This window comes from Ceratotherium simum, chromosome 12, assembly GCF_057802395.1.
Source record: "Ceratotherium simum simum isolate JZ-2026a chromosome 12, ASM5780239v1, whole genome shotgun sequence".
In the NCBI taxonomy this organism is placed as follows: domain Eukaryota; kingdom Metazoa; phylum Chordata; class Mammalia; order Perissodactyla; family Rhinocerotidae; genus Ceratotherium; species Ceratotherium simum.
In genome coordinates, this window is record NC_141911.1 from 33364132 (window position 1) to 33379666 (window position 15535).

The 15535-nt window shown below is 39.6% G+C and overlaps 1 protein-coding gene across 1 annotated transcript in view; it reads left to right on the forward strand.

Annotated features, from left to right (window-relative positions):
• The window catches only part of TMEM154 (transmembrane protein 154), a 40594-nt gene extending 25413 nt beyond the window's left edge, over nt 1-15181 (forward strand). The window contains exons 5-7 of the mRNA XM_014780216.2: nt 420-505; nt 2302-2359; nt 12742-15181. Of these exons, the coding sequence (XP_014635702.2) occupies nt 420-505; nt 2302-2359; nt 12742-12757 (160 nt within the window). The 3' untranslated portion in view covers nt 12758-15181. The remainder of the gene's footprint in view (nt 1-419; nt 506-2301; nt 2360-12741) is intronic.
• Nucleotides 15182-15535: the final 354 nt, after the last annotated feature.

A 15535-nucleotide genomic window follows, 5' to 3' on the forward strand; every position in this document is an offset into this window, starting at 1 on the left:
GACAGTGGCCTCTGGACCTGGGGCGCTGATCAAAAACCCCAAAGAAAGGGAAGTGAAATTAAGCAAGGCGAAAATGCTAAATGTGGCAACTCCCTCGAGGAGCACCACGGTGGAAGCCTTGCAGGCTCGACTGTGCCTTCAGCTAGCAGAGGCTCCTGTGTTCCCTTTCAGCCCGCGCACGGGGCTTTGCGCCTTCCATGTTTCTATCAGTGATAGACGGTTTGTTCTAGTTTTGGTCTTTCTTCCTATTAAAGCTTGGCACGCTTGCATAGTGCAATCCCCCAGGCTACCCTGGGGTGTCAGACACTGAATCAGGTTCGTCTTCTTCAGAGGCCACATTCTAGGCTCTCCCCACATGAAACTCAGCACACCATACCTTTTTTTTTTTCAACAAGCTTTTTTGCTCTCTCTCTCTCTAGCCCTATTTTTGAGGAAGACACACCCTCTGTTATGGAAATAGAAATGGAAGAGCTTGATAAATGGATGAACAGCATGAATAGAAATGGTATGTGGTACCCTGAAGTTGATTTCTCTGTCCTCTCTTATAAGAGAAAGTGGCAACAGTTTTATAGATACCCCATAAATCTTGGAGGGTGACAGTGTGAGCCCGACCCACATTAGATCTGGTACGTGCAGAATGTGCATCTGACCATCCTTAAATAGTCGGTTTAATTATTGCCTCAGTTGTTGCCACTTGTTTTTATTTTCGTACAAGTTTTTCAAATGGTCTTTTTCAAGAAGAAAATGGTCTTTCTTCCAGCAAGGAAATCTCTGAGACCAAATGATCTGGAAAAAGTATCTGGCATTACCTTTCATATTATAAAATTTAGAGATCTATGATTTTAATCTGTATAGGGATGTAAAACTTTATCAGATAGAGTTTACATAGATCGGTGCTGTCTAAGACACTAGCCGTATGTGCCTATTTAAATTAAATTTTAAATAGCTAAATAAAATTTAAAATTTAGCTCGTCAGTCAATCTAGCCACATTTTGAGTGCTCAGTGGCTACTATATTGTACAACACAAATCCAGAACATTTCCATCAATGTAGAAAGTTCTATTGGACATACTAATATAGATAGTAATATAATATCCCCGTATAACTTAATTTCCAATTGATATCTGGCAGTAATTGTAGTATATGTTTGTTACTTTTCATTAAATCAATATTTGGACTTAAAATGATGACAGCTGTTTTTTCTTTTTTTTTTAATTCCTTTAAAAAATCAATACATTATTTTAATGCTCTGATTAAATTAATAAAACGCACTATTTATATTTTCATATCATTTGTATTTTTAACATTTATCTTTTAAAAAAGTACCCTGGGGTCTGTCAGATTCAACAATTTACAATGGAGTTGTCAAATCCAGAGATTTGTTATTAGAATTATTGTTCCAAAGGCTTCTCAAGATGAGCTTTCCAAAAGATTCACTCAACCAACTTATAACAACAACGTTTAACAGCTTTTTGTAGTCTAATATTGAGGGAAGAATGGCTCTGTAAAGCATTTGAGGATAGCAGTGGGTCACTGAGATAATCCTTAAAGTAGTTTCATTTTGTTGTTTTTAGTCTATAAACATACACAGTAGAATTTGGAAAAGGCAAAAAAAAAGTAGAAAGAAGAAAAAAAATTCCACCACCCAAAAACAACCTCTCTTAATATTTTGGTGTGTTTCCTTTTGTGCCTGAGATAATTTAACACAAGATCATGATCCTATTATACTCACGAAACCCAGAAAACTGGAAAAAGGCATTTCTGTGGGACAACAAGAGCAGAGAGTTGTTCAACACATAGGTGATAGATCCAATGGATTTTTTTTCCCCTTAAAAATAACAGTGGTGTAACAGGAGAGAACTCTGAAGACTCTTAAGAAGGTTAGTTGCTCCCCACTTTACCTGCTTCTCTTTGATCGTGCGTTGTGACTGAGGTCATTCTACAGACACATCGGGACCTCAGATGAAGCCATTTTATTCCAGTGTCTATCTTGAAACACGCAGATTCTAGCTTTTGGAGCAACAGTGGGGTCCTTCACGGACGGAATAACCAAGCAGTGATGAATGGTGCCCTTTCCACCAGGGCCAGAGGCACCTGGAAGTCTTAAATTTGTACCATTAGCGCTTTTTCCATTTCAAGTGTTGTGCCATCATTAATCTTTTAACCTCTGGAACTCCCTGGTGAGGCCATTTCTGCAAAACCACACAGATCAGGGAAATGCGATACTCAACTGTATGAGTTTTGTGGATAGAAAATAGAATTTCAGTGATTAACACTGAGTTTGCTTTTATTCTGTCCTAGCCGACTATGAAGGTTTACCTACTTTAAAGGAAGAAAAGGAATCAAACCACAGCCCAAGGTACTTCCAATTTCCACCACAGATTATATGTTTGGGGGGGAGGGGTCTGGAGACCACAGTAGAGTACTTTTGATGGCCTTCTCTGTAATTTTATGTGACAATTTACATGGGTGCGTATGTGCGTAGTGTGGAGAAAAGGCAGTGTCAGTTATGGAAAATAGAAAGCTACCAAGTAAATATCTTAGTGGCTCTTTATTTTTAGAAATAAATTAGTATTGACATTTTTTTTCTTCTAAAGACACTGTTGAGTTGGCTTCTGTTTTAGTCATAAAACTTTCTGATCATAACAAACTGTAGGTTTGTTTACCCTGGAAGAATAGATATTTGGTAAAGAAAACAGATGGAGGCGACGGTCTCAAATGGGGTAACAGTAAACAAAAGGGAGTGAAGTAAACATAAAAAAACAAAACAAAACAAAACCCCACCTGGATTAGATTGTTATATGAGAGGAATTAAATGAGAATTTTGAAAACCATATTCTGTTCTACCACTAGGTGGCTCTGCTTGATAGAAAATTTTAGTGCCTTCTGGGCTTGGGTGTAGTGTAGGACTCCACGATCTCATTTCAATTATATTGCCTTTGTGAGGACAGACATGACCTCACAAAATCAGAGAATTGTTTGGTCAGGACGTGGGAAGTGCTCACAGGAAATAGGACTGATGATTCAGCAAGTTGGGGACTTGCTGCACAGAGCACCGCTGTGATTTTGGGGGCACCGAGTTGTTGGCAGGGGTGACTCAGAGGTGACCAGCGAGCAGAGAACTTGAGCCCGTGACTAAGATATAACACTTCTGTCAGAACAAACAGAATAAACTTTCAGAGCAGGATAAATCCCACCGCCATCTCTCCCTCCATGTTAACCGGAGGTCCTGTGTCAATCATCTTAAATACCGCCGGAGTGCGGCCACTTGTCATTGGGCAGTCCCTGGGACGAAAGCATTGCAGAGAAAGACTGATTATTAGACAGTCACTGGGGCAGCAGATGTTTGTCTTCCAGACCCTCCTTCATCCTCCACCTACACCTTACCTAAAGTCGCCATCCTACATCTCTCCCCACATCACCCCACAGCAATCTTACTGAGGCAGCCTCAGCTCTGATGGGGAAGTCTACACCGTACTGTAGATTTCAGTCATCGTTCTCTCCAGATATTTGCATGTTAAGATTCATTACTGGTTCAGAAAAGAGTCTATCCTATTTAAATGAGATTCCAGGTATTAACAAGCAGATGAAAGAAAAAAAATGCTAGGGAGAGTATTACAAAAGACATTACAAAGGCATATTTTCCCCACGTTTTTACCTCACCTAAAAATGAGCCACTACAGCGGCCGGCCGCTGGTGTACCGGTTAAGTTCGTGGGTTCCACTCCCGTGGCGGCCTGTGGTCCAGATCCTGGGTGCACCCCGACGCACCGCTCGTGGGGCCATGCTGTGGTGGCATCTCACACACAGAATAGAGGAGGATGGGCACAGATATTAGCTCAGCACTGATCTTCCTCAGCAAAAAGAGGAAGAGTGGCAATGGATGTTAGCTCAGGGGCCAATCTTCCTCACCAAAAAAAAAAAAAAAAAAGAGCCACTGCATATGTCCAGTATGGGGCTCAGATCACCACAAAAACTCTACAAATGTCTTATTACTGTATATGTGATGGGCACCCTCAAATGTTGCAAAATGTCATTGGTTTTTATATACCTGCCTCTTGTTTCTTGAAATTGTTGGCAACATAGAAGAAACTTAATGTTAGAGAATTATGTGGTGCTGAAGTGTACGAGAAGCTTCTTAAAAATCGTATTTTTGGAGCATTGAAGGGTTGGTCTTTGAAAAACCTCAGCTCATTTCTGCCTGTAAGGCAAAAAGCCTTAACCTATTTGGAGAGCTACGTTATGCTAAATTATTGTTTTTAAAGGGAATGTCTATGTTCCTCTGTTGTTCCAGAACTAGTATCTAGCTTTAATTCACAAGACAACTGTCAGGGTTTCACCTCTTTCCCTCTCTGTGCAGCCAGCACACAGGCACTTTCTGATTACTTCAAGGAGTATTACAATATTGCAAAGCAAAGTTAACTTTTATTCACTAAAATCTTAGAAAAGTACAAAGCACTTAGAACAAAGCCTGGCACAAAACAAACTCTCAATAAGTATTGGCTATTATTATTATTATTAATAGGTTAAAACTGATACACAGAAACTCACTGCCTTTGGGCTAAGGAGCTGTGTCCTAAGGCCCAGGAACATCTATGTTGGTGGGTGGAGCATTATTTTTTGCCCCTGGTTTCTCCGGTGACTTCTTTTTGGACCTCACCAATCCTGAGAAATCAGGAATTTGTTTGATCTCCAAGGAATGATCTGGAGACTTCCAATTCCTCTCCATTACCAGGATAGGCCCATTAACGTTGGTGATTTCAGAATAGTCCTCTTAGCAGTCTGGAGTTTTTGAAAGGGTAAAGAGTTTGGATAATCTTATAGTTGGGGTAATCTTTCTTTTCTGTCATGATTCATTTACATTTCTTTCTCCTGTTCTTTTAATTACATTGATAATTGGTGAAATTTTTACTTTGCATATCTAATCCAGGATAGAAATAAGATTTTTTTTCTAAAAGCTTGTGAATCTTTAGAGATATAGGTGGAGAGTACATTGGTCATTGCACTTAGGATCAGAAGACTAGTTTTAAGACCTGAGTTGGATGCTCATTTGTTCTTTATATTAAGACTGGTCACTTTAACTCTGAGTTTCAGTTTCCTCATCTTGAAAAGTGGAAATAATGACACCTGTCCTTCTAGTTTCACAGGATCATGAGAGAGAATAAAACCATTTTGTAAGTTTTAAAGCACCATGCAAATGAAACCAATTCTTTTATGCTCTGGCAATAGTTCTCTCCCCTCTCCCCCACTCCCTAATTGGCCTTTTTTAAAAAGACTTTATATTTTTGAGCAGTTTTAGGTTCACAGAAAAACTGAGCAGGAAGTACAGAGTTCCCCTATACCCCTTGCCCCAACATGTGCACAGCCTCCGCCACTATTGACATTTCCCACTGGAGTGGTCCATTTGATAGAATCAATGAACCTGCTTTGACACGTCATTATCCTCAAAGTTCCCCATTGGGTTTTACTTCTGTGAGTCATCCTTCCTCTACCATTTAAGGTACAGTTGACTCTAAAGAAAGTATGTAACAGTTGCTGAAGATGGAACTTAGTGGAAAACACACTTCCCCATCCTCTTGCTAAACTAAGGTTTCTGGAATCCATTTACAGAATTCAGCCCTTCTTGATGCTAGAAAGACACCCTGACATAGAACCTCCATTACACATAAAGTTCTCCATGCTTCTGAGAAAAAGCTGTTGATCTGGTCAGCATCCTACCCTTAATGCACCACATTGTGTGCAAAAACTTCAAAGGAAAAGGAAAAGACAACAAAGAAATTGTGGAGGAAGAGGAGTTCTATTTTCTTATTTCCCACCTTAGCATTTTCCCCTATAATTCATCCCTGTTGTGTGCCAGCCATTGTAAGAGGCACTGGGAATAGTGTCAGTGGAATAGCGTCCAAGGGGTGGGGCAGGGCGGTGGGAGGGCTCTGCCCTAGAGTTGAAGAGAGTTTCATCACTGACATTGTTAAGCGTTGTCAGCTCATGGTGATAACAAAACACAGATCCATTGAGTTGGTCTTATTATTGTTTTAGTTCTCTGTAAAGAATGCACTCCCTTCTTGTCTCCTCCTACCCACACAGCACCTTCCACTAGATAGTGGTAAAAGCAAGAAAGATAGAGTCCCTTTTATTATGATGCTTAGAATCCAGCCAGCCTCTTCCTTCTTCCTCAGGCCTTTATAGTTAGACGGTTTCCTGAAAGCTTGGTGTTTGTCTCTGCAAGCTTCGATGAATAACCACAGAAAAGGAATTGCAGATATTAGCCATGTGCCCATCTTCTTTCCCTTTATGCCTGTTGGCCACAGTGAGGATTTTACATTGAGTAACAGCATTGGGAAAGATTAGAGAAAGAATTAGATTTGGTTACATGCAAGTGGGTTTATAACGTTGAAAGTACCTTAATAACAACAATAAGACATTTATATAGTGTGTTCTATATGCCAGATGCCTAGATGCTATTACCTAGGAAATTAAGTCAGTCAGAGAGGGTAAGTAACAGTAGACCTGTTCTAATTGTGTGATAATTCTATTGTTTATTCTATGATTCATGCCTAAGCTCAATGACATAAAAATAGATCACTTCAGTATTTCTCAGGAAAATCTAGGTTATTTTAATAGAGAATTCTGTGAATTTCTTCCTGTTTCTCTCTTCTCTTTGTCTTTTTTTTTTTTTTTTTTGGTGGGGAAGATTAGCCCTGAGCTAGCATTTGTTGCCTATCCTCCTCTTTTTGCTGAGGAAGATTGGCCCTGGGCTAACATCTGTGCCCATCTTCCTCTACTTTACATGTGGGATGCCACCACAGCAGGGCTTGATTAACTGTGCATAGGTCTGTACCCAGGATCTGAACCTGTGAACTCCGGGCCCCCAAAGCAAAGCACTCAAACTTAACCACTACACCACCGGGCTGGCCCCTCTCTTTGTGTTTTGTCGGAGAAAGTACAATTGTCGATGTTGTTTTTCAAAATATATCTATTAAGCACCTAATATGTGCCTGGCATTGTCTACATCATGCCAAGACAATCAGTTAAAATGAAATAATCTGCGTAAACTTGGAACTCAGAGAGGTTAAGTGATTTGTCCAAGTTCACACAGCAAATTTGTGATGAAGCTCAAACTAGAGAAGAGTTTCTTTTAAAACTGCATTTCTCATTTTCTTTTATTAATTAGTTAAAATAAAAGGGATATTCCATAAATTAAAAGTCCAATTAGAGATGAAAAAGAGAAAAGAACACTTAGAAGCAAGAAAGCCAGCCACCTCGAGGCCAATATATGAAAGTATTTGATGTATGATGTGTCCATCATCTAGCGCAGTCATTGACAAGACTGAACCCTTAATTGCAAGAAAACAACAGTTTTGTGTGAACCATTCTGGCCTCTCCACGCAAGTCAATCTCCATGGCCACTTCCAATTATTTTCTTTGTTTATGAATTTCTTTTCTCTTTTCCTCTCTAAGTCATTTAAAAGTCATTAAAAAGTCAACAAGTGTTAAGTGCCAAGTGGTTTCCCTCAAATCTGAGCTAAGTATTTTGAGGATACAAAGTAACAGTTTATAATCCTTCAGGATGATAACCTGAAATAACATTGTTAAAATGCAGGTGTGTGTGTGTGTGCACGCGTGCATGTGTGTGGTAGGTGAAGGAAGATGTACTAAATTTAATAAACCACAGCATTGCTTGAATAGTGGCCCAGATTATGTCTACACTGTGGGCATGATCTATGTGTCTTGGACTAATTCTAGGCCTGGCTCTGATATTAGCCAGATGCGTGACCTGCATAATCCACCCAGGCCAGGCCTCTTTCGGGAAGGAGAGGGACGTTATATTGATGAAGAGAGAGGGAGCGTGATCTAATTGTTACGTGACTTTATGGTAAACTGAACTCTGCACTCCCCAAAAACCAAGTTAGAGAGCCTCATGACTCAAGAAAGGTTTAGTGTAGGTTTATTGCCATCTTTGGAGATAGGGAACATTAGCTGTGGTCATAAAGAGGGCTTGTTACAAGATAAACTGGTCAGGAGAACAGAGATGGCTTATCTGATCCTGACTGCAACAAAGGGGCAGTTATGAAACACGGTGTCGGGGTTGCATCTGTCCATATTTCCCTGGTAGCATTCCAGTTAAATGCTTAAAAATAATGAGATGATGCTTTTTAATCAATTTGTTTTACAGTTTGTAGGCTGTTACTATACGGGCTTTGGGAAAGTTGTCCCACATTCTTAAAATATCTATACAACACTCCGAGAAAAATTACTAATGCCGCTGTCACAGATAAGTTACTAAAACCGTACGAATTAACGTCGAGGCAGCAATCGAGGTTTGAAGCGAGATCGCTTATTCTATTTGTTGCAATTCTGTGGCAGTTTGCCAAGATATTTTTAACAGGGAACTCTAGGATTTGCCAGAGTTAAAAATGTCTGGGCTTATTTGATCATTTCACAGCGATGATAAATAGCCACCAAGACAGCAGCGAACACGTCTAACTAAATAAAGGAATGAGCGGGAGAGAGAGAATGCCTCCAGGCTCAGGTGGTGGGCCAGATCCCAGGTTGCTGACTTACTATCAGGCCTGATGGCTATCGCACCACCGCTGAAAATTCACATGTGAGAGTTGCAACACAAGGAATGACCTGATGTCCCACAGCTGAAGCAACTTGTACCCACATTGGGACGGTCTCTTGTGTGGCGGGGCCGGTCACATTGCTCACCGTCCACAGAGCTGTAGCAGTAAGCGCCATGCGTGAGCTCCTGCGCTCTTTGGTGCTTTGAGTAAACAAGTTCTGGTTGGTGGACAATGTCCCATGTTAAGCCTTCAGAATGCTTGTAGAGTGTCCTAGACAAACCACATTTAAGGATCTCCTCCTCAGAAATTGAAAGTTTGTTTTGGAAGATGGTTTCTTAAAGCCTTTGGATATTTGAAGCAGTGTTCAAGCTCACGTTTAACTGACAAACATTTGCTAGTGTAGATTCTGCAAAATAAGAATAACGTACATTCACCTGTCTGTCGGCCTGTAGCATAGTACTTTACCTACACTTTCTCATTATTCTTTACAACAACCCTATAAGATACATGGCGTTATTATGTGTGTTTTGCAGAGGAGATGAGAACAGAAAACTTAGACTAAGAAAGGTTAACTTACCCAAGGTCACACAGCAAGGAATGGCTCTAGCCGTTCAAGCTCTGGCCATCTGACCGAGTGCTTTTATCTACTGGCCTAAAAAGCCACTGTTAGCACATACCAGCATCAGTACTACCATAGAGGCAACACAAGATGTGAAATACTCAGGCATAAACGTCACCAAAAAATGCATGGGGTAATATAAAAAGAAATTGTTCAAATTTTAATTGAGGGACATAAAAGATTTAAACAATGGAGAGGGACATACTGTGTTCCTGAATGAAAGACTCAACAACTTAAAAATTATCATTTCAGATTCAACCCAGTCTCTTAAAGGTCCCAAGGAAGGTTTCATCTGGAAGAATAACTGGGCACAAATAGCCAGGACAATTCAAAAAGAAGGAAGATGAGCAATAGTGAGATGAGCGGGTATTTGCAGGGAACATGCTCCAATAATTAACTATGTACACTCAGAACCAAACAAGAAGTATTAATGGAATAGAATAGAATATTCAAAAACAGCCTCAAGTATATGTAAACATTTAATATATTATAAGAGTTGCATTTCATAGCAAGTGGATTATTCAATAAATAGTCTTGGGACAACCAACTAACATTTAGGGGAAAATTTTAGAACTCTGCCTCGCATTTTAGATTAAAATAGACTCCAGATAAGTTTCAATGTTAAAAAGAAAGAAAAAAATCCAGAAAAAATATAGGTCAATATTATTAGAACTTTAAGGTGGAGACTAATTTGAAAGTGTGACACACAGTCAGAAACCATATCAGAAATAGAGTTAACTGCATTAAAAACTCAAATTTTCTGTACTTCAAAAACACAGTAAATAAAATTAGAAGGAAAATGATAAACTGGGGAAAAATATTTGCAATATATATAATGAACAAAAAATTATTATTCTTAGTTCCCAAACCAATAAAACATGTAATTGTCCCATTTTTTTTTTATTATTTTTATTTTTTTTTGTGAGGACGATCAGCCCTGAGCTAACATCCGTGCTAATCCCCCTCCTTTTTTTTTGCTGAGGAAGACTGACTCTGAACTAACATCTATTGCCAATCCTCCTTTTTTTATTCCCCAAAGCCCCCACAGATAGTTTTATGTCATAGTTGCACATCCTTCTAGTTGCTGTATGTGGGACGCGGCCTCAGCACGGCCGGAGAAGCAGTGTGTCGGTGTGCACCTGGGATCCAAACCTGGGCCGCCAGTAGCGGCGCACGCACTTAACCGCTAAGCCACGGGGCCGGCCCCTAATTGTTCCATTTTAAATATGAGCGAACAATATCAATAAGCAATTCAGCAAAGAAGAAATTAAAATTACCAACAGAGCTTTGAAAAAAATGTTTATTCTTCCTAGTAATAAAAAAAAGTTGTCAAAGAAAAAGTAAAGGTAAATATGATACTATTTTCACCTATTGGATTTAAAAAAAAATGAAAATAATAATATCCAGTACTGGAGAGGATGTGGGGAAAAGGATATTTCCCAAAAGGAAAGTGTTGGGAGAAGGTAAATTGCACAAAATTTCTAGGGAAGGAGGATAATTTCACAATAGGGTAGTCAAGCTTTAAAATGGCATACATTTTAACCTAGCAATTCCTTTTCTAGATATTTATGCAAAGATTAACAATTGGAAGTGTGCAAAGATGTAGCAATTTTATAATAAATAAAAACTAAAAATTGGAAATAGCCTAAATGTTTAACAGTGAGGATATGGCTAAAAAAAAAATTTGAGGGGGGTGGCTGGCCCAGGGGCATAGTAGCTAAGTTTGGTGCACTCAGCTTTGGCAGCCCAGGTTCGTGGGTTCAGATCCCGGGCCTGGACCTACACCACTCATCAAGCCATGCTGTGGCGGTGACCCACATATAAAATAGAGGAAGATTGGCACAGATGTTAGCTCGGGGCAAATGTTCCTCACCAAAAAAAAAAAATTTTTTTTGGTGTAGTGAGATGATGCAATGCTCTGTAGCAACTAAAAAGGTATTGTATGTTTATTAGCAAGGAAAGATGTCTGCATGTAAATGAGAGTGAGAAAAGCAGATTACAGCACAATATGTATAATATGATCCCATTTTTGTACAAAAAGAATATATATCATTATCATAGAAAAAAGCTTAGATAAATAAATACCAAAATGTTAACCATAGTGAAAGTGTTAGTATTTTTGTTTTGCTTATTCATATTTTCTATTTTTCCAACAATGAATATGGATTGGTTTTATAATAATTAATATAAAAAATCACTTCTGTTATAACTGCTGGACACAGATCAGTTTTGTGGACAAAAGAGGGATTGTGCCCATTGCTATTCAGCTTTGTCTTATACTCTGCTTAGAGTAGCTGAAATTTCAAGATAAGGCCGCAAAAGGAAAACATGCAGTTCAGAGAACTATGCTCTGCAGAGATGAAGTCCTGGATCTTAGAAATATTGTCTTACTACCACCCAATTTCCAGGAAATGAAACCTTCCTGCCCAGTTGAGTTGTTTGGGATGACTTCAGCAAAGTGGGTTGTTACATCTACTCTTCAGATAAAAATGTCTTAATTTTCAATCAGGTTTCCATTTTAAATTAGTCTTGCTACAGAAATTGTCCATTTGTTCACATCTACCTTCCCCCTTCTTTCCCACTGATCATCCTTCCTTATAACAGCCTCTTCCCCTGACTTTACAACGCAAACACAAACACACAACATACACACGTCTCCCTTCCCCTTTCATGGATAGATCTATGTATCTATCTGTCTATCTGTCTGTCTGTCCGTCTGTCCGTCCATCTGTCCGTCCGTCCGTCCATGCATCCATCCATCTATCTATCTATAAGTTGCTTCAAAGTCCTTTTGGAAACATGGCATTTCACAGAGCAGGAGAGCACTGAAGTAGGAGTCAGATCATACACGCCTATGAGCTAAGGAGATACCAGGTCATGTTGATTATTATCAGTTAGGCACTTCCTTGGAGACAGAGGTCACTTCCAGTGGCCTGCTTTCCAGGAGTCTTGGGTGGAGGCATGGTCTTACTGGGAGAAAGCCGCAGAACTAGATATGTGGCAAAGATAGCCAAGTTAGAAACAAAAGCACCCATTAGCCAGCCACCCCGGTCGTGTCCAAACCATGTCCATAATTTATGTCAACTCACACCTCAGGTTGCCTGATGATTGAATTCTAGATGACACTGAGAAGGCACTTCTAGATCCTTTGTGGATATGAACAAAATGGGCTTTTGAAAACGTGCCAAGACCAGAAACTCTTGAAGGAAAACAACACATGGAAATTTTTTTTAAAGGAAAAAGAAAAAGGCAATTTGGCATCTATTCATAGAGAATGGGATAGATTTAATTAAAAGGGGAAACCCCCAACTCCATCTGGTTCTCTCCATGTTGGCACTGCGGAGGGATATTGGAAGAAGAGCTAGGGATTATTTCTTGGCTTTTGTGGTTTTCCTCCTCAGGGGTCAAATATAAAATCCAAACCGACCTTTGTTTTGGAAATGGTAAACTGGACACTGTTGGCTTCCTGACTGTTTACGCTCTCTTGAGTCACCTCCATAATGGAGTGACCAGCTCTCACTGGCTTCTTGGAAATATACTGTTCTTCTGTTTTTTACAGTGACAATGAATCCTAAAAGTGAATGGTGCTAATGTTTTCCAAGAGAAGCAGCCCTAGAGGGAGCCTACTGGGCCTGCCAACAGAGGATGAAGAGGATACAAATTTAATGAATTTTAAATCAACACAAACACCAAGAATCTTTTGCTGTTTCTTCCAACACCCACTCTTCCTAACGATGGCATCACCTGTACTTGGAAGAAGGAGCCATTGAGAAGCACTAGGAAAAGGCCTGGCAGACATCCATCACTGAGGGTGGAGGAGCCCTATGATGTATTCACCTCTAATCAACGGGTGTTCCCACCTCTCAGCCAACCTCTAGCTGACTGGACTCACTCTGGCCATACTCTCTAAGTCCTTGTTACCTTTCTGCTTCATTCCTTAGGGTTTAAATCAGGAAGCTGTCTTATCTATGGTTTCCTTCTGGGTCACCTTGTTACCTAACTAGCTTTGGATTATTTCCTAGGATTTAGTCAAGTCCTCTGCTAGGTCAATTACCTTAAGCAGGAACTTTTCTCAAGGCAAGTTATGGCATGGAAAAGACAGCCAACAAAGCGAGTGTCTCACTGTATACACCATCCCAGGGGCTTGGTAAGTTCATTTCTGCCTGCCAAGGAGACACAGTGGGAGAGTTCACAGTCCTGAGGAGAGGTGTTTTGTCACTTGTGGACACTGAGTTGCCCAGATCCAGTCACGCTTGGGAACTTCTCGGAGAAATGGGAATCCTCAATGAAAGTGCAAATGTTTTCATTTTCAGCTAAAATCACCTACTTTTTCATGTTTCCCCAAAGCTCATTCTTGTTCTCACCACACCTCCCTTGCATGTGATATGTGGGGAGGGAGTGTGTGCAGGTGGGGGTCATCTGTCACCCTTTATGTCTCTGAGATCACAGTCGTTTGAAACAAACTGAATAGGAATAGGAAATATCTGTGCCTGTGGCAGACATCACTCACCTCACTCAACATTCTTTCCTGCCCAGCTGGGACAAGCCTCCAGGCCTTCTCAACACAGCGCTCCAGGAGGTCATTGTCCTTCCGTCAGAGATGACATTCTATGTGATATTTGTTGACATCCTCATCCTAGAAGCAACAGTGCAAAATGCAGAAGGGCCTGTTTATCACTCCCACTCACGTAAAATCAATCTCCATTTAATTCTTAGTTTTCTAATTCTGACCTTTAAAGCAATCTAGCAAATTGGGAGTTCTGAGCTCTTCAACGACACCTGATATTTTATTCCAGGAAAGAAACAAAGAATAAAAACTTTACTTATTTTATTCCCCATGTATAAACTGAGGGCAGATGAGATTTGCCAAACATTTGCTGCTGAATTTGGGGGTCTTGTGTTTGAAAGGTTGCCTTAATGCATAACAAAAACTGCCCCTCTCCTCCCTTTCAGAATCCCTTTAACAAGCACTTGCCTTCTGAACTATGTCCATTATTTTAAAGGCAGAGTTCCAAGCCAGGGAGGTCTTTCCACGCAATGAAAGATAGAATTATCTAGTTGTGTTTAACTACTGCTATTATACCATCCTGGGACTGCAGAGAGCTTTGGCAAAAGACGGTCTTCATGGTATATAACTTCAACAGATTTGTCTGTCCGATTCTCGTTAGCACACCCTAATATGGCATTTTTGTTTTCACTGCTGTTCTGCGTATTCGTGTTCTACTTATGGTCCACAGTGACTCTCCAATATTTATGCCAAAATTGCCATTTTCTGATTCATCATTTGTGCCTAATTTGTTACTCTAAGTTTGTTTCTCATCAACATTTTCGCTGTCAGAAGTGTCTCAGTTTGCTTCTTTCTCTCTCCAGGTATCTAAGATGTTTGCTGAACACTTAGGTCTATAGGCTTCATCCAACCCTATCAAATAATGAACTTTAGAAGCTTAGAGAAGTATAAGGGGTCTTGGAATCTCACTTTGATGAAGCAGTATTTTATGATATGATGAAAATATTTTCATTCAGTATTTAAAATAAATCAAATACCAGAAGAAGCAAGCTTCAGCAACACGTCATTGAGTTTATATCTGAAAAATACACTAACTTCTATAATTGCACAGTGGACAAGGCACTTTTTAAAAAGATCGTTTATTCTGGCAAGATATATGAAGTTAGTATGGGGTCAAAACAGTCAAGGGTCAGTTCTAGCATCCTGTATCTTTTTGTTACTGTCCAATCAATAGGCATCATAGATTGATGATAATTTGAAGAATTGTTTTTAAACCCAAGCTTAATTTTCTGTTTCAGATTATTATTAGTAAAAATCTTAACTTTACTTAATTGTGTAGCCAATCAGAGCAAAATCTGACTTTAGAATATTTTAAAGATGGATAAGTTTTATTACATTTTTGTACATTTTATGCAAACTAGGTTAACAACATTGCCTAGTTGAACTCCTCAGGAAACTTGTTTTAATAAAAATGTAAAAATATCAATCTTAACTCAGTTATGTGACTCCTTTCTCTGGGAAGGTCATTGTTATTCAAATACAAGCACACAGCCTGGATCAACCTTGATCTCCACGGGGTGACAGATGCTTTTGCTGATCACCTTCATAGCTCTAACAACGTAAATGCGTGCTTTAAAAAATATCTTTGTCTATTCTTTTATTTTGGTTGTTTATTTTTTTTAAACAATTTTTATTTATTTATTTATTTATTTTTTCCCCCAAAGCCCCAGTAGATAGTTGTATGTCATAGTTGCACATCCTTCCAGTTGCTGTATGTGGGACGCCACCTTAGCATGGTCGGAGAAGCGGTGTGTCGGTGCGCGCCCAGGATCTGAACCCCGGGCCG